General features: G+C 64.2%; 1 protein-coding gene across 1 annotated transcript in view; it reads right to left on the bottom strand.

Annotated features, from left to right (window-relative positions):
- The window catches only part of LGR6 (leucine rich repeat containing G protein-coupled receptor 6), an 86,900-nt gene continuing 62,694 nt past the window's right edge, over positions 1–24,206 (bottom strand). Inside the window, exons 7-19 of the mRNA XM_055583825.1 lie at positions 13,813–13,881; positions 12,136–12,207; positions 11,904–11,975; positions 11,233–11,301; positions 10,415–10,486; positions 9,562–9,627; positions 8,747–8,818; positions 8,325–8,396; positions 7,053–7,178; positions 6,579–6,730; positions 4,095–4,283; positions 3,448–3,528; positions 1–1,238 (exon numbers count right to left, since the gene is read on the bottom strand). Coding sequence (XP_055439800.1) covers positions 43–1,238; positions 3,448–3,528; positions 4,095–4,283; positions 6,579–6,730; positions 7,053–7,178; positions 8,325–8,396; positions 8,747–8,818; positions 9,562–9,627; positions 10,415–10,486; positions 11,233–11,301; positions 11,904–11,975; positions 12,136–12,207; positions 13,813–13,881 — 2,308 coding nt within the window. The 3' untranslated portion in view covers positions 1–42. The remainder of the gene's footprint in view (positions 1,239–3,447; positions 3,529–4,094; positions 4,284–6,578; positions 6,731–7,052; positions 7,179–8,324; positions 8,397–8,746; positions 8,819–9,561; positions 9,628–10,414; positions 10,487–11,232; positions 11,302–11,903; positions 11,976–12,135; positions 12,208–13,812; positions 13,882–24,206) is intronic.

Raw genomic sequence — 24,206 nt, forward strand, 5'->3', positions numbered from 1 at the left:
CAGGCAGCAACATCATCCATGGAGGGGGAGGGGGGAGGACATTCAGACACCTGAGGCCAAGCCGGACGACTGGAAGCCCCCGCCGCCCGCCCGGCCCCGGCCTGCTGGCGAGGCCTCTGGGGTCCCCTGTGCCCGTCCACCATCCCTGGAGGGCGGCTGCTGCCCAAACCGGGTTCCCTCCGGCTCTGCAACATGGCCGCCTTCCAGCTTGAGGGCCCCAGGCTGCTGGCGGGGGACGAGGGCCCCTGAAGGGAGGCCATGGGTCCCGGAGGCCTCGGCAGTGATCTCCACGTCGGGGAAGGCCACCAGGGCCTGCGTGGAGTCGCAGGAGCTCGGCTCCCGCGGGCTCCCCCAGCAGGGCCGGAGGCGCCGCAGGTCCTCCCTGGAGTGGGGGCTGAAGAGCAGGTAGAGCAGGGGGTTGAGGCAGGCGGGCAGCGGCAGCACCAGCAGCAGGACGGCCTTGACGGCCTCGGGGGTGACCGGCAGGAGGCCCAGCACGGACGCCAGGCTCAGGAAGGCCACGGGGCAGTAGAGCAGCCCGTCAGCGAAGGTGAGCCAGGCCACGTGGCGCACGGCCGCACAGTCCCAGGAGGCCTCCAGCCCGGCCGCGGGCAGGCCGCAGGAGAGCTGGATGCAGGCCAGGGCTGCCGCCAGGAGGCAGGCGGCATGCAGCAGCACCAGCGCCACGGCGAAGCCCAGGGCGGCAGGCCGGCCGGTGGGCGGGGCATGGGGCAGGCAGAGCGGGGAGGCGCCATACTCGCCCACCGAGGCCAGCGGCAGGGCGGCCAGCAGCCCCGCCAGCGCCAGGCAGCCCAGAGCCCCCACGCGCACGCTGCCCGCGGCCGGCACCTTCCCACGGGCCCGCACGCAGGCCGCGGCCACGCTGCAGTGCGCCGCACCCAGGCTCAGCAGCAGCACGGATGCCTCGGAGCCCAGCACGGCCAGGAAGCCCGCCGCCCGGCAGCCCGGGCCTGCCTCCCAGCGCGCGCCGAACTCGGCAAACTGGCCGAAGGTCAGCGCATCGACGGAGGCGAGAAGGCCGCAGGAGAGGCCGGTCAGGGCGTTGGCACCTGCAAGGGCCCCCACCACGAACTTGGCCGGGGGCAGCGGGCCGGGCCCGGCCACGGAGAGGCTCAGCAGCACCAGCGCGTTGCAGAGCAGGGCCAGCAGCACGACGGCCCACACGGCCAGGCGGACGCCCCAGCTCTCGAAGAGGTGCTCGCAGGGCTGGAAGGGGCCTGCGGGAGAGAGGCAGACGCTAGGCAGGCCGGGCCGCACAGCTCTGCCCTCTGCCCATGGCTTGGGCTTGGGATCCGGCGGGTGGGGGCAGAGCGGACACCCAGAGGGCCTTCCCCCTGTGGCTGGGGGTGGACACGGGCCCAGGACCCCAGGAGCAGACGTGGGAGACACACACACACCGAGGCGGCGCAGGGAGGCCCTCCCTGCGGAGCAGTGTCCAGAAACAAGGGCGGGACAGGCCGGCCTGGCGGAGTGGCCGGGGCACCGCTGTGGGGCAGGCCAGGCCGACCGCAGAGGGAGAGAGGTGGCCGGCTCTGCTTCTCAGGACGGTGCCACCCCAGAGGGAGGAGGCTCCATGGCCACACTCAGTGCCCTGGAGTCGGTTGGTGCTGGGGGCAAAGCACGGGAGGACTGGTAGCCCTGGGGTCTGCCTGCCGGGTCCTGCCCTGGGCAGGGAGGCCTGGCCTTGTCCCTCTTTCTCTTGGGGCCATCATCAAACCACCCTGTCGCTTTGATTCTTCACTGTTTTGACCTTGGACTCCTGTTCAATGAGCTGCCAGGCGGCCTGGGGCTTTGGGAGGCTTCTGTGCCAGCTACTTTTTAAACACTTTTTTCTGATTATCAAATAATAGTAATTGTAGAAAAATCGGAACACAGAACATGGAAAAACTGAAACTGCTCATGAGAGAAGCCCCTCAGAGAAGCTCCTTATTTTGCTAGGTTTTCTATCAGTTTAATACATACATATACATATAGATCTTTAATTTATTGGGACTTTACTGCATATAGCTTCTTATTCCCTTTTTGCTGGAGTATTATCGTGCGCGCTTTCCCGGGTCGTTATGCTCCTCAAACATGTGCGGGTGCCTGTGCGGGACGTAGGGCACCAGATCTCCTCGGGCCGTCGGCACCGGCTACTGGGAAAGCGAGCAAGACGGAGCCTGTCCTCACGCTCCTTGGCGAGCACATCACCGCGGGTTTCAGGGGCGGACCGTCCGCGTGAACCCGACCAGCCCCTCCGGGTGCGCTTCCCGCCGCGGGCACGAGGGGGCGCGGCTGCCGGGCGGGTGGGGACCCCGTCCACCGCCTGCTCCCGCGAGCTCGTCCCCAGGCGGCCTGGGCCGCACCAGCGGGGAGCTTTGTTCCCTGACATCTTGGGGAGACTGAAGCCGTCAGGAATGGACGCTGCTGGAAGGAGCCCCCGGGGACACCTGGAATTCTATGGCCCAGAGCGCTCTATCCCGTGCGCTCCTGGGAGGGAGCGGGGAGGGGGCGGGCAGGGTTCAGACGGGCCAGCGGCCCCTCAGCCCTCCCTGAGCGCAGGGCGCCCACTGAGAACCGTCTCCTCCTGGCGGTGGCACTTCCGAGGGGTGCTCTGGAGAAGTCACTCTGACTCCTGGACAGCAGCACGGAAGGGGCGACAGCCCGCCCCTCCCAGCAGTCACCAGGGGAGGCTGCACTCGCGGAGGCGGGGCCCCCAAGGGGCGGGGCCCCCAAGGGGCGGGGCCCCCAAGGGGCGGGGCCCCCAAGGGGCGGGGCCCCCAAGGGGCGGGGCCCCCAAGGGGCGGGGCCCCCAAGGGGCGGGGCCCCCAAGGGGCGGGGCCTGCGGTCCTCCCCGCCCCCGGACCGTCCCGTCTGTTTTGACCAAAGAACTGAAAGATGGAGATGCAAAGGAAGTAGGACAAGTAATAACAGTTTAGTCATTAAACAAAGCCAAAGACCTTCCTTCTCAAAGGCTATAGATGACACTCTGAGCCGTACCCTGCGCCCTGTCTTACAGATACTGAAAGCCCTGCCAGGTGAAACGTAGCCAAGACATAAGAAGCCGCCACGACTCTGAGGACTGGCCTCAAGGAAATGGGAACAAACCAAGGAGCTGAAGATTAACTGCACTTAAAACAATGACAGTGATGCTGGTCAGACCACCGATGACCAATTTCCAGATGACGGGCAGAGCTGACGGTGCTGCTTCAGGGAGACCCCTCCCTCCGCCCACAGAAGCTCTTGCCTGCAGGTCGACGTCCGGGGGAGGTCAGGCTTTGGACACGAGTCTGCCGTCGCCCAACCACCCTGGTTGCCAACCTCCAAAATAAACTTTCCTTTCCCCCAGCCTTGCCCCTCGAGTACTGACTTTTGAGCAGCGGGACCTCACTTTCTGAAGCAGCCCTTCCCCAGTGCCTGCCCTCCCCACCAGAGGTGCCCTCTCACCTGGAGCAGGGCTGCACTGGACTGCGGGCTGGGGCCTGGGCTCCTCCATCTCCAGCTGGAGCTCTTCCGGGTCCAGATCATCTGAGGAGAGCAGACAGGAGCTCAGACCTGCTCTCGGCGTGGGTCAAGCCCGCCCTTTCCCCAGACGTCCACCCCGGAGACGTCCGCTGCCCACCCTGGTGGCCCCAGGGAAATGCTGTCCGCCCATGTCTCCTCCGCCTGTGGTCCTCCACGCCCGAGACCTGCTCCTCCTCTGACTCAGGGAGCACCCGCACCCCTGCAGCTGGGCAGAGTCTGAGGAGGCTGCCCTAACTCTGGGGGCTCTGCACGCTGGCCAGGACTCCACATCCAGCTGGAAGCACCGCACACAGAGCGGGACAGAGCAGCAAGCCGGATGTGCTGCAGGATGTGGACCAGGTCCAGTCAGCTGGGAGGAGCACTCGGGAAGGGCAGGGCAAGGGGAGGAACGCTGGCCTCAACGTGTACAGCCTGAGGGAACCACGCCACCCTACTGGCTGACAGCCCCCAACGGCAAAACCAGCATCAGCGGATGAATCACAGGAGGAGAACCACGGTCCCGATGGACAAGCCCCTGGATCAGAGTCTCGTGAGGAGGCAGTGCCCGCATGAGCCGGGGCTGGGCACACTCTGGGGGGCGTGGACAGGACAGCCCTGCTCTCGGGCAGTCGTGGCTCCATGCCCTCGCTGGGCAGCTGGGACCACAGGCCAGCTCTCGTCCTCCAGGCCCACGCCCGCTGAGTCCACATCCTTGCAGCCGTGGGGGCCAGGAGCCCTCCGGCGCTGCTGCACAGGTGAGGTGAGGACGCTGCCCTGGTCTCATGGCCAGGGCGGGACAGGGCCAAGTTCAAAGCCAGCCTCACTGGGTCCCAGAGCCCAGACGCTGGACTTCTCCACCAGGGGCTGGTTTGGGGGACAGTCGGGGGGCTTTATAGGTGCAGGAGGTGGGGGGAGCAGCAACCGAGGAGACTGGAGCAGAAAGCTTTGTGAGAAGGGGCGCCTCCCTACGTAGCTAGCTGACGGGCTAGATAATGCTTGTGGCCCCTCAATTCTAAGTCTAGGCTCTGCGATTTTGCTAGTCTGAGAAAACAGGGTCAGAAAGCCAAATCCCTTGTTGAAGAGACTCCGAAACATGTTGGATTATTTCCCCTGCTCACTCTTGCACTGTCTCTTAAACCAGGGCCTGCAGTGTCCTAGGGGGTGGATATCTCAGGGGCCACAAACTCTATAAGAATACTGAAGTGATAAATAAATGCTGTAAACCATTTTATAGTTTATAAAGGCGAAATCCTGTTTTAAAGTGATAATTCATCACTGGAAGAGGTTTTTTTGTTTTCCTGGCCGTGTGGCTTGTGAGATCTTAGTTTCCTGACCAGGGATTGAACCCGGGTCCCTGGCTGTGAGAGCTCAGAGTCCTGATCATGGGACCTCGAGGGAACTCCTGAAAGACTTTGTCTTAAGAACAAGAATCTGGTTTCTGGAGTTGGGCTGGGTGAGGTAAGGGAGCCGGATGGCCGCTCCCTCGGGTCTGGGCCAGGCCAGGCAGGCGGCTGGGCCGTATCAGTCCCCGCCTCTGGCTCAGGGCTGGCATCCTGCGTGGAGCCTCACTCCTGCTGCAGGTTGGAGTCGTCCCGGGAGGCCGGAGGCCGGGAAGTGCCCACGGCCTGGCGGTCCACCCCTCGCCACCTTTCCCACTCTGCAAAGGAGCTTGGGGATGCCTAAAGGAAGCGCAGGGGAAGCCGGAGGGCTCCGGCCAAGGTTGGAGGTCACAGTAAAGCTACTGACCGAGGCGCTAGTAAAGCTCCTGTGGCTGCGGCCCCTTCTGGGCTCTGTGGACCCTCGGGAAGGGGACCCTGCCCAGCTCCCCCTACCATCCCGATGCCTGTGGTTTTCTAAGACTTCAACCTGGTGGAAAGTTCCACCTCGAGGAAGGCAGGACCCCTGTGGGAAGACGGCAGATGCCACACTGCCCTTGGGATGCATCTGCTGGGCCAACGCCGGCCGTACACTCGCCCGGGAGGCTCTGCACCCGCCACCGCCCATGCTGGCCTTTGGGGCTCCCGGTTACATGCCTGCATGTTCACGCCTGCATGTTCACCTCAAAGCAGGACCCTGGGCGCATCTGCAGTCTCCCCAGTCTGTGGGGTGTGAACACTGCTCCCTCTTTAAGGATGAGAAACAGAGGCTCCGACAGGCCTGCAGTGGCCCAGCCTGTGAACCGTCTCATCCAGTTAGAACCCGGCTCTGTCTACACTGTCCTGCCCGGCTCTGTCTACACTGTCCTGAACATTCTCCCACAGTGGTGGTGGTTTAGCCGCTCAGTCGCGTTCGACGCTTTGTGACCCTATGGACTGTAGCCCTCCAGGCTCCTCTGTCCGTGGGATTTTCCAGGCAAGAATACCAGAGGGGGTTGTCATTTCCCTCTCCAGGGATCGAGCCCATGTCTCCTGCATTGCAGGCAAGTCCTTAACCACTGAGCCTCAGCCACAGTTAGACCTGACTCTTCTGCTTCACTTCTGCACTGACATACTGTGAGGAGGGAACCCAGCCCTGCCCGCCCCCCCGCCCACCCCCCGCCGGGTTCCACCTGTGCTCTGCATCAGGCTGCTAGCCAGGGAGGCCCTTCTCTCTGCCCATCATCCGAGAGCCCGCTCGCAGGCCGTCCTGTCAGGGTGAGGGGCCACTCCTGCGAGGCCAGAGCACCAGGGCCTCCGAAGTCGCTGGGGAGACTTGCCGGGGGCGGTGTATGGCTCTGGGAATGGCATGAGACTTTTCTCTGGAAGCAGGCTTAATTGAATTAACGGAACCGCGCTTGGCTGTAGCTGATGGAAAAGGGCTGCCTGCTCTAAGAACGCCCTGCGAAGTGGGAGTGGGGCGCCGTGGGGGCGCTGTGGCCCACAGGGTGTGTGGACAGGCAGGGCTGTGACGGGCGTGGCCCTGAGCACCCGGGGCTGCAGAGGGCTCACGGACCCCTCCCCAGGCCTTGGAGACAGGCCCGGACAGAGGTGGTTTCCCCCAACCCCAAGCCCTGCAGCCCTGCCGCTCCCCGTGGGCCCACCCGCCCCCTCCCGGGCCTCCTCCCCGCCGCCTGCGTCCCCAGGTGGGTCACTCACAGCGGCTCTCGGCCCGGTCGGCCAGTGTCCGCCTGGGAGGGTCCTGGGTGTCGGGGGGAGGGTGCTGGGGCCCCCGCGGCCCCGAGGCCGTGAGGAAGCCGGGGCAGCCGCTGTAGGCGCAGCACTGGTAGGCGTAGGGCACCTCCAGGGTCCTGGGGCGGGGAGACAGCCACCTGAACCAGATCAGGACTCCGCCCGCCCTCCACCTGCCAGGCCCCGCGGGCAGCCTCCTGGCTCCTTCCCGTGGCCCGGCTGCCCCTCCCACCCCCTTCCCCTCATCTCCAGGCCCCGACATGACCCAACCAGGCAGGGCGCCTTCCCCTCATCTTACATCTGTCCTCGCCAGGGTCCCCCAGGGCTGGGGTTGGGGTGGGGACGCTACCCAGGGGCTTGGTCTGGGCCAGACTTGGGGCCTGCAGGCTGCTCCTGGGGCGAGGCCTGGGGTGCCCCCGCCCTGGGGCCGGGCAGCCTCACCTCAGCCTGGGGAAGCTGTCCTTGGGGAAAGCCTGGGACAGGGCACGGTTCCCTCGGAGCTTCAGGTGCACCAGGCCCCCCAGCCCGGCCAGGGGCAGCATGGTCAGCTGGTTGTCCGTCAGGTCCCTGGACAGCGGACGTGACCAGTTTCCGGTCAGCGGGAGGCTGGGGCGGGCTGTGCTGTGGCATGGCCAGGTGCCCAGGCAGAGAGGCCATGGACGCCGGGCAGAGGCAGCGGGGCGGCAGGGGCGCTGGCCTGGGGCCGCCTACCTGTGGGGCTGCTGGAGGGGTGCCCCGCCATCCCCCCCGGGCAGCACCCCTGCAGGGCCCACCCCGTCCCATCGGAGCCCCGACCGCTCCCCGAGGGGGCCCCCCTGCTGTGCTGGCCCCCGCCCCCTGCACCCCGAGGACCCAGGGGCCAGAGCTGGGAACAGGACAGACTGACTGGCCACACACAGGAGTTCAGCCACCCACTCTGTTTCAGAGTCAGCTTGGAGCCAGAGGTGAGGATGCCCACAGCTCCCCCAGAGAAACATCAGAGGAAGCCAGACGTCCACACCAGACAGCGTGACCACAGGCCACGCGGTGTGGAGACTGGCCTGGGCTGGCCAGCAGGAAAGCCAGCCCGTCACTGGCTGCCCGTGAAGCCAGAGTGTCACATCTGCCTGAGCCCCAGCAGCCTCATCTTTCAGATGAAGATGCCGCCCCCACTGACCAGGGGGATGAAGATATCACCTGCCATCGACTGGGGGGATGAAGATACCACCCCTGCACTGACCAGGCGGGTGCAGATACCATCCCCCCACTGACCGGGGGCTGCTGAACAGACAGGCAGGAAGCAGGTTGGGAGAGTGGCCTGGGGCCCAAAGCGCGGGGCCATGAGCGCTGGGGACCCTGAATCCCGGCCCCATGAGGGAGGGCCCCCACCTGGGCACACCTATGCGGTAAGGGGCAGGGCTGCTGGGTCGCTGGCGGACATGCCTGAGAACACAGTGGAGAACCAGCACCGCTGTGCGTGGCGGCCCCCAGGACCCCTCCTGCGCTGACGCACATCCTGGTGCTTTGGGGGACCCCCACTCTGCGGCCCTAACCCCCACGTTCTGCCCCCCTCCCAGCCTGGGGCCCGAGGCAGAGTGTGACCTGCAGGGCTCACAGAGGGGGGCTCCTTATGCCAGAGCTGGGTCCCCCAGTGTGTGTCCCATACCCACAGCGACTCCCCTGGGCTGGGCCCTCCCCACCGCGGGCGGCACCCAGGAGGAGAGCCGCACTCACAACTTGACCAGGGAGCGCAGGGTCGAGAAGGCCTCAGGGTGGATGGATCGGATGGCGTTCCAGCTCAGGTCCCTGTGGGAAAGAAGACGTGATGAGAGGGGGCACACACACAGAGGACCCGTCGTTCTTGCCCTGGGGTGCGGGTGTGCTGGGTGCTCACGGGATGCGGGGGTGCATGGAGGCCCTGGGGTGCTCACGGGGTGCGGGGGTGCAGGGAGTGCCCTACTCAGAGCGATCACAGGGAGGCGGGCACCCTACTCACAGGGGTCGCGGGGAGGCAGGCACCCTACTCACAGGGGTCGCAGGGAGGCAGGCCCCCTATTCACAGGGGTCGTGGGGAGGCGGGCCCCCTAGTCACAGGGGTAGCGGGGAGGCGGGCCCCCTACTCACAGGGGTTGCGGGGAGGCGGGCCCCCTACTTACAGGGATCGCAGGAAGGTGAGCTCACGGAAGGTGTCGGCTCTGACTTCCCAGATGCGGTTGTGCTGGAGGCCGCTAGGGCAGCAAGAGGCCTGCTGAGCCCAGGGCCGAGGGCTTCCTGCCCCCACCCCGCACACTGGGAGAACAGAAGGACCCAGCTGGCAGAAGTCACCAGAATTAAGGGAGCACGGGGGCCCCCGGCTGCCTTGGGTAAGAGTCGGTCAGAAGACTAAACTACAGACCATCCCTGTGGCTCCAGGGGAGTGAGTTTCCAGGGTTCCCCGGGGCCTGGCTCCCAGCCTTACTAACTTCACCCTGAGGGCCCTCCAGACCCTCTTCCAGCAGCAGAGCCCAGCGGACCGGTGTCTGAGTGAGAGGTGGGCCCTGGGCCTCGGGACAGCAGGACCCACCCTGCCTGGCCCCAGGGTGCAGAGACAGCAGTCTGCAGGCCCCGCGCTGGGGAAACAGGAGCTCGGAGAGCCTGTGACAGGGTTCTGTCCTCGTGGACCCTGCAGCGCAGGTTCCCTCCTGGACACAAGTGTGCGCGTGTGTGCGTGTGTGTGTGTGCACGTGTGAGTGCGCGTTTGTGGAAAACGAGAGCCAGGGCCCCTGCCGGCCCGCAGCCGCTCCCTGTCCAGCCCTAATCACCACCTCACTTTGTTCCGCTCGAGCCCCGAGTGGCCTGAGACACGTTTCGGCACCAGCTCCGGGGCTATTACCCGCAAGTTCTGCCTGTCCCGGCCCCGCCGAGTCCCCAGCTGGGTGCGGAAGGTCCGCGTGCCTGCCAGCCCCGCCCTCGGGCCCTGCCTCACACTCACATCTCCTCCAGCTTCTGACACCCACGCAGGCTGGGCAGCCCCTCAATCCAGTTGTGAGACAGCTCCCTGGGGACAGGCGGGGACGGTGAGGGGAGCCGGCCGCCAGGGACATGGCTGGGCAGGCTCCTCACCCTGCCCGGGTCCTCGGGACTCCCCTCCACATTGTAGGGGCGGCGAGGGCCGCTGCATCCACAGGAGGCCTGGGGGACGCTGCCAGGGCCCAGGGTTGGGGCGCAGGAGCTGAGGGGGTGCTGAGGCAGCCGGCAAGGCCCGCGTGCTGCCGCGCCAGCTGGCCGAGGCTCAGGCGTGGAGCTGACGCCCTTGGGGATCCCTTGGCAACCCCTCATCCCGCTGAGGCACAGGAGGGGACAGGACCCCCAAGGACGCACCGCCTGTTGGTGGCAGGCTGGACCCCGTCTTGAGCCGAGGGCGGCGGTGAGCACCCAGGCCCAGCGGGACCCCCCACCCGTGACTGGACGCTGAAGCACCTCTGAGGTCCTGGAAGGGCGCATTTTCCTTCATGGACTCGGGAAACTTACTAGAACCACTCCAGAGGGACCTGCCGGGTGCCTCCCACCCTCCGAAACGTCCCCAGATGACAAGCATGAGATCAGGACCACTGAAGGGAGAGCCGGGCCTTGCCTGGCAGGAAGTGGCGGAGCTGGCCTCAGACCTGGTCTGACTATGATCACCTGGGCTTCTCCCGGAACTGGGAGAGGCGGCCCGGTCACTCCTGGGCAGCTCTCTCAGCCAGAGCTCCCCCACCCACCAAGAAGAGCAGAGAGTGCCCCAGGGGCGGAGGCCGGAGGGGCCGGGCCGGCCACGGCCGCGGGGAGGGCAGGGAGGCACTCACAGGACACGGAGCCTGGGCAGCTGCTGGCACATCCCCGGGGGCAGCCGCTGGAGCCCCGCATGGGTCAGCGTCCTGCGAGGATGACAGGCCTGCACCGAGCCGCCTCCGCTTGGCCCGCTGCTGTCTGGAGCCCGGCGCCGGCAGGAGTTGGGGCCCAGGGCGGGGGCACCTCGGGGGGAGGGGGCCGTCCTGCAGTCACACCCCCACCACGCCCCCCAAGGCTCCCCATGTCCCCACCACACAGGGGCTGGACTCTGCAGCCCGCGTGGGGCCACGGACAGGTGTGCACGGAAACCCGGCCCATGTGGGGCTGGGGACCCCAGCCCCGCGCCCATGCCCCTGTGCCCAGAGAGCCGGTGGGGAGACCCGGGGAGTAGGGTGGGGGCGGGCAGGCTGGGCACCACTGTCCCGAGAAGACCTGAGCCAAGGGCATCCTCGGGGAGCATGCCGTCCCTCAGGGGAGCTTCCAGCTCTGGGGTCCCCTGACTGCTTGGCCCCTCTCTCACAGTGAGCGGGGGGCCCGCTAAGCTCTGAGGACCCCCCGCACCCCAACACCACAGGACCTTAGGTGGGAGCCAGGGGGCCAAGGAGGTGGGCATCACAGCCCTCCGCCCCTCACAGGTCCTCTGCGCTCCTCCGTGGGTTAGGGACTCTGAGAAACCCCAGGATGGGAGTGGCCCCCTCCCCGCAAACTGCCTGCCCTGCCCCTAGCAGAAGTGCTGTGGGCCCCTGGCCAGGCTGGAGCAGACGGCCAGACCTCGGGGAGCCTAGTCTGGGGGATCTGGGGGCTGAGGGTGTGGTGGGGGGCATCCACTCACAGGCTCTCCAAGCTGGTGGTACCTCTGAGGTCTGGGAACTCCTGGATGTCCGTGGCGCCATTCAGGGAACTGGGGGCAGAGCATCAGAGGCCAGAGAGTGAGGTCGGCATCCAGGGGCCCCCTGACCTCCCACCAGTGACCCTGGACCTTCTGGCCCCGGGGGAGGCAGACGCCCAGGAGGCTAGGTCAGCTCCATCCAGCCTGGCCCAGGTGAGGCCCGTGGGACCTGCCCCGTTTCAGAGCAGTGGCCTGCGTGCTTCTGGGGAAGTTCTGGCTGCAGAGGCTGCTCCCTGGAGCTGGGCAGCAGGTCTCCCCGAGGGTCACTGCTGGGACCCTCCGCACCGTGCACCCCAGCCCAGGGGCCATACGGCCCGTATGGGACAGGAGCCCAGCAGGGCGCGTGTTGCCCAACCCAGAGGAGCCCTGGGCTTGCGCCCAAGCAAGAGGGCCTGGGGCCCAGCGCCGGCCTCCAGGGTGAGGCTGGGGGCGCGTGTGAAGGTGCAGCCTGTGCCCCACAGACTCGGGGCGGTCCCGGGCTGCCATGTGCGCAATGTCCCGAGAGAGGCTCTCTGAAGACCCACACGTGGGGTCCCCGGGGGTCGAGGCCAAGGCTCCGGGGCCACACAAGCAGGATCCCGACCGGGGGATCGAGGAGGGGGGTGCCAACTCACAGGGTGTGCAGCCCAGGCAGGTGCTGGAATGCTGACCGCCCCACAAACTGGATCGGGTTGTCATAGAAGTGTCTGCAGGACAGACAAGACCTTCGCTGCCCTCCCAGCGGGCGAGGCACATGTCCGCTCCCCCCGCCCACCCTGTCGCCCCCAAGACTGGGACCAGCACATGGGGAGCACCCCCCATCCCACGCACCAACCACACCCGCCCCCAAGAGGAGCAAGGGCTCACATGGTCTGCAGCAGAGGGTTCCCCAGGAAGGCCTTCTCTGGGATGGCCCTGATGTTGTTGTTATGGAAACCCCTGGGGGACAACACAGGCGTCAGGGAGACCCCAGGACGCCCTCCAGCAGCCAGACAAGAAGGCTGGGGCCAGAAGGACGCAGCCGGGGACCCCGGGGACCCCCTCCCGGCTCTGCCATCCTTGGGAAGGAGAGCCAGCAGGCTGGGGGTGGGGGTGAGAGGGGAGAGGAGCAGGCTTGGACCCCCAAGGGCAGAGCTCTGCAGGGTCCCCGGGAGGGCACGTGGGGGAGCACAAAGAGACAGGGGCTCCTGGAGGAGATGCGGGCACCAAAGGGAGGCGGGCTTGGTCTCAAGGCCATGAACTGGGGAGCAGACCCACGGAGGGGAGGGCCGGGGGGGTGTGGACACCCATGGCTGAAGAGAACTGGTGGGTGGAGCCCCCACCGAGTGCCGGGCTCTGGGAGCTGGGAATGGCAGGTCTGGCATCGGGGATAACCGTCCAAAGTCAACACTGGACTAGGACGCACGGTCCTCTCTGAACTGCCCCGACACCCTCAGTCACTAAACTGCCCCCTACCAGTGCCCGCCTGCCTGCCGAGTTCGTGCAGGACCCCGCGGGAGTCCGCCCCTCTCATGTCTGATCACCCACTTCTCGTCCAGGGCTGCACCGAGCCCCGAGGGCCAGAGGTCCGAGCCCCGTCCTCAGGCCACCGTGGATAGACAGACACATACACGCCCGGGCTGCTGCTCCTGGTGCCCCGGCCTGCACACCCCGGAGCCCCACGCCCTCCCCAGAGCAGTATCCCTCATCTGGGGCTCCGGGCCCTGAGGACAGGCAGCCGTTCCCCTGGGACCCTCCCCCACGGCCCCGTGCCCACCGCCTGGCTCCCCTGCCAGCATTGGACCAGGTGAGGGTGGCGCGAGCCTGGCACCCAAGGTCGCAGGTGGCAGCGGGGCAGACCCTGCGTGGCCTGGGGGCTCGGGCTCTGGCTCCAAACCTCCGCTGCCTGAACCGCCCGCACGCAGACCCCGGCCCGCTGCCTGGTGGCCGCTCCCCACAGAGGCTGCCCCCCAACCCCGGGCCGCCCCTCTCCCCGCCCATCTCCCGTCAGCCTTTCCGCCTTCGTTCTCCCTCCCTGATCGCCCCCTGACCACACGCAGCCTCCAAGGCTGACCTCAGGCCCGTCAGCCGGCAGTGCCCGCTGGACACCCAGACCGTCGTCACTGAGGGGACAGTCCAGGGCTGGACCTACACGCCGGCCCTGAGCCGCCCTGTCCTGCCCTGAGCTCTGTGTCCTCGGGGGCCCAGGCACACCTCCGACCGTCTCACCCCAGGGTGCATCCAGCAGGCGCCCTGCAGAGCAGGTGCTGAGCAACCCATCCGAGACTAAGACAAGCAGGGCTCGTCGTCACCCCCGGGGGTGGGGGCTGAGGAGGGGCCCCAAGGCACAAAAGAGGCCCGCTCCCAGGCCTTCCAGGCGGGGCCAGCCTCGCTCTCCCAGGCCGGAAGGGCCCAGCTCCCCTGATGGCCCAGCTGGAGACGCTCCGGGCGGAGCAGTGAGGCCTGTGACCCCTGACCTGGGGGGAGGGGGTCACAACCTTGGGAGGTGAGGGCGTGGGGGCCTGCGGACACAGAGGACACCCCGGACCCCACAGTGGCGCTTACAGTTCCTGCAGGCGGCCCAGCGTCCGGATGGCCACGGGGAACTCGTGCAGCTGGTTGTAGTTCAGGTCTCTGGAAAGGAGGCGGGTGGTCACTCGGGGGGGCTCCCGGGGCTCAGGGCCCGGGAAACGGACGCTGGGCTCTGGGTTGGCTGAAGGGAGGGCCTGCCTGGCCACAGATCCATCTGCAGGAATACTGTGCTGATGCGTAGAACCAGACCTTCAGGAGGGCCCCGGGCTGAAAAGAGAGTCTCAGGCCTCGGGGACAGTGGCAGCTAGGAGGGGCCCGGGAGCAGGGGCAGGTTAACACTGCAGCTTCTGGGGCAGGGGAGAGGCCCTGGACGCCCCCCGGGCCCACCCCAGCCCCGCGCTACAACCCAATCCAGAAAGGCGCTCCCCCCCCATGAGGGGAACTTGGCTGGCCCGCTGCCCCGCGCGGGACGATGGCCTCAGGGGGGCCCTGCTGATGGCCAGCACCCAGGCCCCTGGCCCCGGCCCCGAGTGGATGCCCCGCCACTGGGCGACGGGCACAGGGGTCCGCGAGAAGTCACATGCGTCATTCACACCACGGATCAGGGCTTTGGGGGGCGTCCACAGGGCAGTGACGAGACACTCCACGTGCCTTTCCTCACGAGACACGCTAATGTCCGACAGAGACATTCTCTCCACCAACTGGAATGCAAGCTCCTGAAGGCACAAGCTTTGCTCTTTTCCAGTTGAAACCCCAGAAGGGCCCTGGCACAGAGCCGCGGGCAGCAGACCTGTCGCCTCCACAAGTGAGTCTGGAAAGGCGGACACGGCGCAACCGAGAGACACGCACAGACGGCCCGGAGGCACCCGGGCTCGAGAGGCACCAGCGCGCCCTGAGCGGCGCCCTCGGCTGCTGGGGCAGAAGGCTGGGGCGGGCCCCCGGGGGCTCGCTGCCCGAGCCTCACACACTTCACCGGACTGAGCGGTCCCAGCCCTCTCGCCAGCCTCTGGTCAGGAATTTTGCCAGGAACGGCCTGACAGACAGTGGGAAAGACACGTAAAAGGCATGTAAACTAAAAGGCTATTTTTACAGAAATACATGGGAGAATAAAAATGGTGCAGATGTCTCAAAGATTCTGCAAACCACACGCCAAAGAGATGGCCTGCATTTTCCCATCTGGACGTCTACACAGCTTCGAGAACCTGGGTAGCTGCCAAGCCCTGCTTACAGGTGGCCGCGCAGACACTGCCTCTGGTCTAACTGCCCAGGAACACCCCTGCCAGCCCTCTGCCCCCCAAGGAATCAGCTCGGGGCAGAGGGTGTTTGCTGCCGGCCCGAGACACATGGACGCCCACCCGGGCAGAGTGGGCAGCAGCGAGGTGGATGTCAGAAGCGCCGTCTAGACAGCAGGCTGAGCGGCTGTGGCCAGATGTGGTGGGTCCCGCCAGCCCAGGTGCCGGCCTGTGCGGACGGAGCTGCAGGCAGCGGGGGCGCAGGCCAGGTGCAGGCACAGGCAGGTCTTCGGGGCAGACAGGTGGGTCTGCAGGCTCCATGGGTCATGGCCCTGGTCCAGGTGTGGGTGCAGGCTGGACCTCAGGCGGAGAGCATGGTCTGCAGGAGGTGGGGGGGAGGTGGGGGCACGGCTGAGCAAATGGCACTGTTTCCAGGGGAGGCAGGAGGAACGCACGCTCTCCGGCCTGGTTTCTCCCTGCTTGACGGTATCCCCAGACACCCTCGCCAGCTTCGAGCCTTCCCCTGCGGGCTCGCGGGCACTGCTCACAGTACACCCGTATTACGGCCAAGGGAAGGCAGCACAGGCGCTGGAGAAGGTTCCAGACCACACCCAGCATGACCTGGCCATGGCGGGGACCGCTGCGGCCACTCTAAACCCCGTCCCCTCTGTCTGCAGCCACACTGCCCAGTACCACACCCACCAGCCCCGCTGGCCGCACACGCGTGTGACACGTTCACAATGGTGAGGGTTCCGTGCTCAGCGTCACGGGCCACACTCCAACTGCGCGGTCACGAGTGCTGGCTGCCGTGTCAGCGGCCCAGATGGAACCTCCCCACGGCCACAGGAAGTTCTGTCCCGCATCCCCGTCCTTGGTGATAGGAGGCGCAGCCGGGATCTTGGGGTTCCGGCTCCCCATGGTCGGCGTGGCCACAGGGCCGGTCCTCCCCACAAAACCAGGACAGCAGGCTTTACAAAGCACCCAGCCTGCCCCGTGGCCTCCCCCCACTTCCACCAGCTGGAGGCCAAGTGCCAGAGCCCTGGGCATGCCTAGGCCCCACGCCACCACGTGGAGGAGGGCCACCTGCTGAGGAGATGTGGCCCCCACCCTCAGTGACAAGGACACGGTCCAGGAATAAAGCCCTAAACTCCTCCCTGGTTTGAGCCACGCCCTGGGCCTTGGTCTACTGGTGACCGCGCTTGGGCCCTGCACCAACCCAGCGTCACACCAGGGCTTGACCTTGAGTCTGGGGCCCACTGGCCAAGTTGTTGCTGTTGTTGTTCAGTCACTAAGTCCTGTCCAACTCTGCAACCCCATGGACTGCAGCACACCAGGCTTCCCTGTCCTTCACTATCTCCCGGAGTTCGTTCAAACTCATGTCCACCGAGTTAGTGATGCCATCCAACCATCTCATCCTCTGTTGCCCCCTTCTCCTCCCACCTTCAATCTTCCCTAGCATCAGGGTCTTTTCCACTGAGTTGGCTCTTCGCATCAGGTGGTCAAAGTATTGGCGCTTCAGCTTCAGCATTAGTCCTTCCAATGAGTATTCAAGATTGATTTCCTTTAGGATTGACTGGTTTGATCTCCTCGCAGTCCAAGAGACTCTCAAGAGTTTTCTCCAACACCACAGTTTGAAAGCATCAATTCTTCAGCACTCAGCCTCCTTTATGGTCCAGCTCTCACATTCATACATGACTACTGGAAAAACCATAGCTTTGACTAGACAGACCTTTGTCAGCAAAGTGATGTCTCTGCTTTTTAATATGCTGTCTAGGTTTGTCATAGTTTTTCTTCCAAGGAGCAAGCATCTTTCATTTCATGGCTGCAGTCACCATCCACAGTGATTTTGGAGCCCAAGAAAATAAAGCCTGTAACTGTTTCATTTCCCCCCTTCTATTTGTCATGAAGTGATGGGACCAGATGCCATGATCTTAGTTTTCTGAATGTTGAGATTTAAGCCACCTTTTTCACTCTCTTCTTTCACTTTCATCAAGACCCTCTTTAGTTCTTCTTCACTTTCTGCTATAAGTGTGGTGTCATCTGCATATCTGAGATATTGATACTTTTTATATTATTGATATTTCTCCCGGCAATCTTGATTCCAGTGTGTGCTTCACCCAGCCCGGCATTTCAGTTGATGTACTCTGCATATAAGTTACATAAGCAGGGTGACAATATACAGCCTTGACAGACTCCTTTCCTTGTTTTCAACCGGTCCATTGTTCCATGTCTGGTTCTGTTGCTTCCTGACCTGCATACAGGTTTCTCGGGAGGCAGGTAAGGTGGACTGGTTTTCCCATCTCTTTAGGAATTTTTCCGTTTGTTGTGATCCATACAGTCAAAGGCTTTAGCATAGTCAGTGAAGCAGATGTTTTTCTGGAATTCCCTTGCATTTTCTATGATCTAACAGATGTTGACGATTTGATCTCTGATTCCTCTGCCTTTTCTAAATCCAGCTTGAAGATCTGGAAGTTCTAGGTTCAAGTACTGTTGAAGCCTAGCTTGGAGAATTTTGAGCATTATTACCAGCCTTAGAGATGTTTCTAAAGTGGGAAGCAGAGGCTGTCACCCTTCCAGACGCTTGAAGAAGCCTTCCCATGACTCACAGAGCAGCGTTCCACGCCTCATGGGCTCCGACCCCTGGAGTGACCTTTCAGCTCCACCAACCGTCTCACCTGGTGGAGTCTCCGCTTCCCGGGTGCAGCTGCGACCCCTGGGCCCTCGGCCCGCACCCTTGCCCCACAGCTTCAGGGCTCCCAGCCCTCGGCACCCTTGGAGTGCTACCTCCTGAAGCCAACCCTGTCCCTGGGTCAGAACAGCTCCCTCCCTCTTCCGGAGCTTTTCTGGTGTTTTCTGTAGCAAGGCGGTCGGGTGAGACAGGAGAAAAAGCTGGTGGGATAACACTGCTAGTGAGACGGTGGCGGCTGTGGGCGGGCTCGAGCTGCTCCGCCGTTGCGGGTCATTTCCCACGCCAGGCCTTCAAGGCAGCTACTGTTATTACCTCTGTTCTGCGAAGAGGAACATGTGCAGAGGGAGGCCACCCCTGACAGCAGCCCGAGGAGAGGATACTCGGACTGCGGCCCTGGGCGCGTGCGTCCAGCAGGGGCTGTCCTGGTTCGCAGTGTCCTCCTCCTGGTCCATGCTGTCTGCCCGTGAGACCAGAAGCCTGCTATCATCAGGAAGCAGACGGGACCCCTTGTGGGCTCCCCGAAGCCCAGGCACCGGCCGTGTGTGCGATGTCCACAGTCAGGGCGATGGTCTGACCCCCTGGGCCCTCGGGCCAGTGGTGACCTGAGGGCTCCTGAGGACGGAGCCTGCCTTCCCTGGTGGAAGGCTGATTCCTCTGTAGCAGGTGATTCACAGGGCCTTAAACCTCAGCTGGAAAGCTCCTGAAGGCTGTGGAGTCCATTATCTTTAATGGCCTGGAATCAGCCACAGCCCAGAGCTGTTTTGTCTGCGGCTCCTGGAGCCGGGTGCAGGGGGGAGGGCTGAGGTTAAAGGGAGCTGGCTCCCGCCTCCAGCCAGAGCTCGGTCTGGAAGTGCAGCTGCCGTGGCTGGTCCTTCCCTCGTCTGCTCATCCAGCCAAGCCCAACGGGATGACAGTGTCGGCGGATGTGGCCAGGGACGCGCCAGGACTGCCTCCCGGGTCTCCTTCCGTCCGCTGTGCGGCAGTGGCCGCTCCTGGAGTCCACAGAGCCTCACTGTGGATTCGGAGCAGAGCCGGCGGGATTACCATCGCCTTGTCCAGCCCCGACATTTGACTGATCAGGAACTGAGGCTCCGAGAGAAGCTGTGGACCTCTGCCCATCAAAGCAGGACCCCGAAGCTGGCACTGCTCTCTCGGCTCCAGGCTCACACGTCTCAGAGCTACCCAGAGCGCGTCCCGCTGGGCTCCAGGAAGCAGGGCCACAGCAAGGCTTTAGGGAAAGGGGGAGAGAGGGTGAGCAGAGGGGTTCCGGCTTCCCCAGCTGCTCGCAAGCAGATCAAGGTAGGTGCCTGAGCTGGAGGCCGGGTCTTCTGTGCGTTTTCGTCTTTGGAGCGGGTGGGAGAGTGCCGATCGTCGGGGACCAGCAGCATGGCCTGGGCCAGGCGCTGACCTCTGCTGGGCTTGCTCCTCACCTACTCCTCCAGGGACGCCCACTGCGCGAGGGGCCCTTTTCACCAGGCCCAGAGCGTGTAGAGAGGGCTTCTCTCCTGCTCCCTCTTCCTGGACACGAGGCTCCGGAGCGGAGGACAGACCCACAAGTTGGTCTCCACTTTCCACAGCCATCCAGAGGTTACCATCATTAATGGGGCTTCCGTTGACACTTGTACTCTCAAGGCTAATGGTAATCGCCAGATGACAGACAAAGACGCGTGGGGGAACTGAGGCTATAAACCCTGAGCCCCCTTCATCCCCACGGCCAGGATTCAGGGCGGCCACACGTGGCGAGCGCAAGCACCTCTGCACTGCTGAGCCCGAGCCCCGAGCGACTCCACACGCTCGGGGCACACGAGCACAACTTCAGGACCAATAGGCTGCTTTCCTGTCTAACGGCCTGCCTACCAGGCCACCCATCAACAAAGGCAGCAGTCAGCACATCATCCTCCTTTCTACCGAGAGAGGAACACGCCCTTCCGCCTCCCTCCACCTCCGCCCTCTTCTTTGCCAGAAAGAAACCCCGGACTGTCCCTGACAGGGTAGTCCTGCTGACTGTAATGGAGCTGCTGTTCCGACACCGGGGGCCCATGCTGCCCTGCCCTCAGGAGGGCCCCGAGAAGCCTCGACTGGCAGAGAGAAAACACTCAGCAAGCCGGGGGTCATCCCTGGGGTGCTTGGCGCCGGGGCTCCACCTCTGCCTGACGCCTGATGCCTGCGTGGCAGCCGCTGGTGTTTCAGTCGCCGCCTCGTCCTGAGCATTCCCTGCCCCGCCCCCCGGGGCTGCGGGCGGACGACCACCCGTGGGCGACAAGCCTCCTCCACCTCTGGCTCCTCCCAGGTTCTTTGCATCAAGGTTTGCAGCCTCATTACACTCTCACCACCTTGCCCAGAAAAGCCCTGGGCGCTCTGAGATGTGATGCTCAGAGAAGGACCCGGTTCCGTAGGTGAAGGCGGGTCCCCGCAGCAGCACCCCTCAGCTGGACCACCAGGACGCGGGGCCGTCCGTGCAGGTCACAGTGGAACGCAGCGGCCTGAAGAAGGGGCCCCGAGGCCAGGCCGCAGTGCGTGCGGGAGGGGACCCCGAGTCAGGCAGGGACGAGGGACCACCCGCTGAGTGTCTCTCCGAGCTAGACGGTGTGACGGCATCGGGGCCGCTCCCGGGCTGTGGATCTTTAAGTCTGGTTCTGGCCTTAGAGCCGCGTAGTCTCTGTGACGAGGGTTATGACTTTCTGGTTCATAAATGCCCCGAGCCTACAGCAGGGGCCTGGCACACACCAGACACCCAGCAGCGTTCACGGAGCCAGTGAACTGAAGAAGCAGAAGAGAGGGCGGTCCCCGCCTCCTTCCCGTGGGCGCTGGGGGCCAGACCTTAGCCCCCCAGGCCTCTCTCCATGGCGTCCTCCGGGAACCTGCGGCCCAGCGGTCTACAGGCCCTCCTTCAACCACCTCCCCCACCCCACTGCGGACCAGCTCGAGCAGGGCCTGGGGTGCAGGACCCACGGGGCCCGCAGGCTGGCAGGGGAGCGCTGACAAGCACGGTGGCCATGGCTGCCCCAGAGAGAGCAGGTAGGGCTGCCCTGCAGTGGAGAAGAATCAACCGTCATCCTGGGTGGGACACAGGCGGACACATCAAGAGCTCAGCTTTCTGCCTGTGAGGAGTCATTAGTGGTTCTGGGGAAAAGCCAGAGAAAAGATGTTTTATATGAACAATAAATTCTTCCATGAGCCACAAAACCCCACAGATTTGCAGCTAATAAGCCCACTGCTGCTGCTGCTGCTAAGTCACTTCAGTCGTGTCTGACTCTGTGCGACCCCATAGACGGCAGCCCACCAGGCTCCTCCATCCCTGGGATTCTCCAGGCAAGAACACTGGAGTGGGTTGCCATTTCCTTCTCCAATGCATGAAGTGAAAAGTGAAAGTGAAGTCGCTCAGTCGTGTCTGACTCCTAGCGACCCCATGGACTGCAGCCCACCAGGCTCCTCCATCCATGGGATTTTCCAGGCAAGAGTACTGGAGTGGGGTGCCATTGCCTTCTCCAAATAAGCCCACAAGCGTAGGTGATTAAGGACTGGCAAGGGAAAAGCTCAATGTTCCCAGGGTTGGCCTCGGGCAGCTGCTGGCTGAGACTGGACCAGAGGCAGGGCACCCTGGGTGCCAGCCAGCAGGCAGCAGAGCACACTGAACTGCAGCCCCCAAAAGACAAGTCCAAGTCCTCACCCTTGGAACCTGTGACCTTATTTGGAGAACGGGTCTTTGCAGATATAAGATAAGGACCCTCTCAAGAGTGCTGGCTTATCAGGGCGGGCAGCAGAGCCAACAAGGTCCTCACCCAAAGAGGAGCCCCAGGACGCCTTGAGAAGCGGATGCAGAGACTGCAGGGAGCGCCCACCAGCCCGGGGACCTCAGGGACCTCGGCAGGTGCCGGATGTGAGGGGCTCCTGCAGATTCCGCCGCAGACCCCTCAGAGGAACCACCCCCTCCAACCTGACTCTGGACCCCCTGCCCCCTGAGCTGTGGGGAAATACAATTCTGGAGTTGTTTTTAAGCCACAAGGTTTGTCTAATCTGTTACGGCAGCCACAGAAAACTAGTCAGTGGCTGTGCCCAACCTGCTGGGGATCCCTGTCCGGGCATGCCTGGGCCCCAGCCTACGGAGGAGGTGATCCCGGCTCAGGCGCAGGGAGCACTCTGCCTTCTGACTCAGTGCAGGAGGGAAGCGGGGAGGAGGGAGGGAGGAAATAAGAGTAACTAGCTACTGGGAGAAAGGCGCATTGCTGTCCATCTGGGGCTACAGGGACGACAGGCTGAGGCAGCCAGCACAAGAGAGCACCAGCGTTCCAGGCTCTGGGAACTGTAAGACCTCTCCCCGCTTTCCACCTGTGGGGACTGAGGCCCCCGCAGCCCAGGCGAGCTGCGCGTGGCGCATGCCGACGGCAGAGCAGGGTCTGGACCCTGCAAGGACCTCCGTGCAAAGCCGCCTGGGGGCTGTCCCTGGTCAAGGCTGACCATCGGGCCCAGAATGGGGAGGTTCAGTTCAGTTCAGTTCAGTCCCTCAGTCGTGTCTGACTCTTTGCGACCCCATGAATCACAGCACGCCAGGCCTCCCTGTCCATCACCAACTCCCGGGGTTTACTCAGACTCATGTCCATTGAGTCGGTGATGCCATCCAGCCATCTCATCCTCTGTCGCCCCCTTCTCCTCCCGCCTTCAATCTTTCCCAGCATCAGGGTCTTTTCAAATGAGCCAGTTCTTCACATCAGGTGGCCAAAGTATTGAAATCTCAGCTTCAGCATCAATCCTTCCAAGGAATAGTCAGGACTGATTTTCTTTAGGATGGACTGGCTGGACGTCCCTGCAGTCCACGGACTCTCAGGAGTCTTCTCCAACACCACAGTTCAGAAGCATGAACTCTTTGGTGCTCCCTGGGATGTGGCTAGATGCTTTCAGGGCCCAGGCCGGGCCGCTTTGGGGCAGAGTCTGCTGGCCGGGGTGGTTTCAGGGACGAGAGGCAGAGGACCCTTTGCCTGGCGGCTGCTGTTGCCATGAGAGTGCTCTGTGACGCAGATCCTGGGAAGCCCGCAAGGAGGCACAGCTTCAGGCTGTCCCCCAGACCTCTGCTGGGCGCTGGTCCTGGGCTAGAGGCGCCGTGGCCCCGGCCCCTTCACGGGGTGGCCCAGCAGCGCAGGCACTGGGCTACTCTGATTCGTTCAGTGAGGTGAAAAGAGGCCAGAGGGAGGCGACGCGCTCTGAACCCAGGCCCCTCTGTCCTCACAGGGCAGTCGTCAGGCCCCAGACCCAGGCCAGTGGGGGCGGGCTCAGCTGTGAGCACTGTGGTTAGGCCTCTTCTTTCTGAACAACTTCAGCTTTCTGAACAAATTCACCGATAAGTTCAGCCGGGCCTTTTAGGACTTTCCTCAACAGTTCTGCAGGGCATGCCGGGGTCTGCAGGCATGGTTTCCAGACACTGACCTCAGGGCCTGACAACATCCTCGGAGAACCTCCCTTTTCCTTCTCACCGGGCCCCTGGCAAGTCCAGGGACTGGTCTGAGCTCAGGGAGCTGGCACTGAATGGAGCGACGCGCCAGGAAGCCAGAGGCTTGGGGTCCACTGTCCGTCACTTACAAACTACAGAAACCTCGGCAGCTTGCCCCGAATCTCTGGATGGGTCTGGCCTGGAAAGTGGAGGTGCAGGACTCCAGAGCACTCTGACCCTGGATCTCCCGAGGGGCCGGCACCCTCACTGTGGGAGCAGAAAGGAGGCGTGCGTGCAGGAGGGCGTCTGTGCCTGCTGCCCGCAGCCAGGCTTCCCTGCAGGCTCTGCACGGTGAGGTGGCCTCAGGGAGCCAGGAGCCAGTTCCCACAGCCTGGCCTGTGAGATCAGACTCCCCGAGCAGGCAGGGCCTGCGCACCCCCGTCTGCGGGCTTCGTCCTGCCGCAGGAGGGTGGGCAGGCAGCCCCGGCCCCCACCCCGCCCTGGTCTCCTGGTGCTGCTGTTCTGGCATAAAAGAGAGTGCGTGTTCACCTCACTCGTGCAGGTGAGGGGATCCAGGGCCCACAGGGCTGGGGGCTCCTGCTCTGGTGCCCCAGCTGTGGCGGAGGAAGACCCGGGTGGGCGGTGGAACCCAGGCCATCTGGCCTCCAGAGCAGAGGTCACAACAGAAGCAAGGTGGTCACAGGGTCCCCGTGCAGTGCTCCAGCCATGCGCCCTGGTGTGTGTGGGAGTGTGTGTGTGGGTGTGTGTCTGGGCACCTGGTCCTCCACCCCTCCCCGGGTAGAAGAGCTGGGGGCCGCTGTCTCTCTGGAGAGGAGCCCACAGCTCAAGCCCAGCTGCAGCTCGGGCCAGGAGGCTTTGGTAGAGGGTCTAAGTGGCGGAGCCTCGGCCCTGCAGAGGGCCGTGCACAGACGCCCCAGGGTGACCACGGGGCTGCAGAGCAGGCCACTGACGCAACAGTTCAAGGTCTGACTTCCTCTCCTCCCGCTTCCAACCTCCCCTCCACCCCCCACATCTGGCTGTCTAGCCGGCCCCCCAATAAGCACTCTGGGCGACAGAGGAC

This window comes from Bubalus kerabau, chromosome 5, assembly GCF_029407905.1.
Source record: "Bubalus kerabau isolate K-KA32 ecotype Philippines breed swamp buffalo chromosome 5, PCC_UOA_SB_1v2, whole genome shotgun sequence".
Taxonomy (NCBI): Eukaryota; Metazoa; Chordata; class Mammalia; order Artiodactyla; family Bovidae; genus Bubalus; species Bubalus kerabau.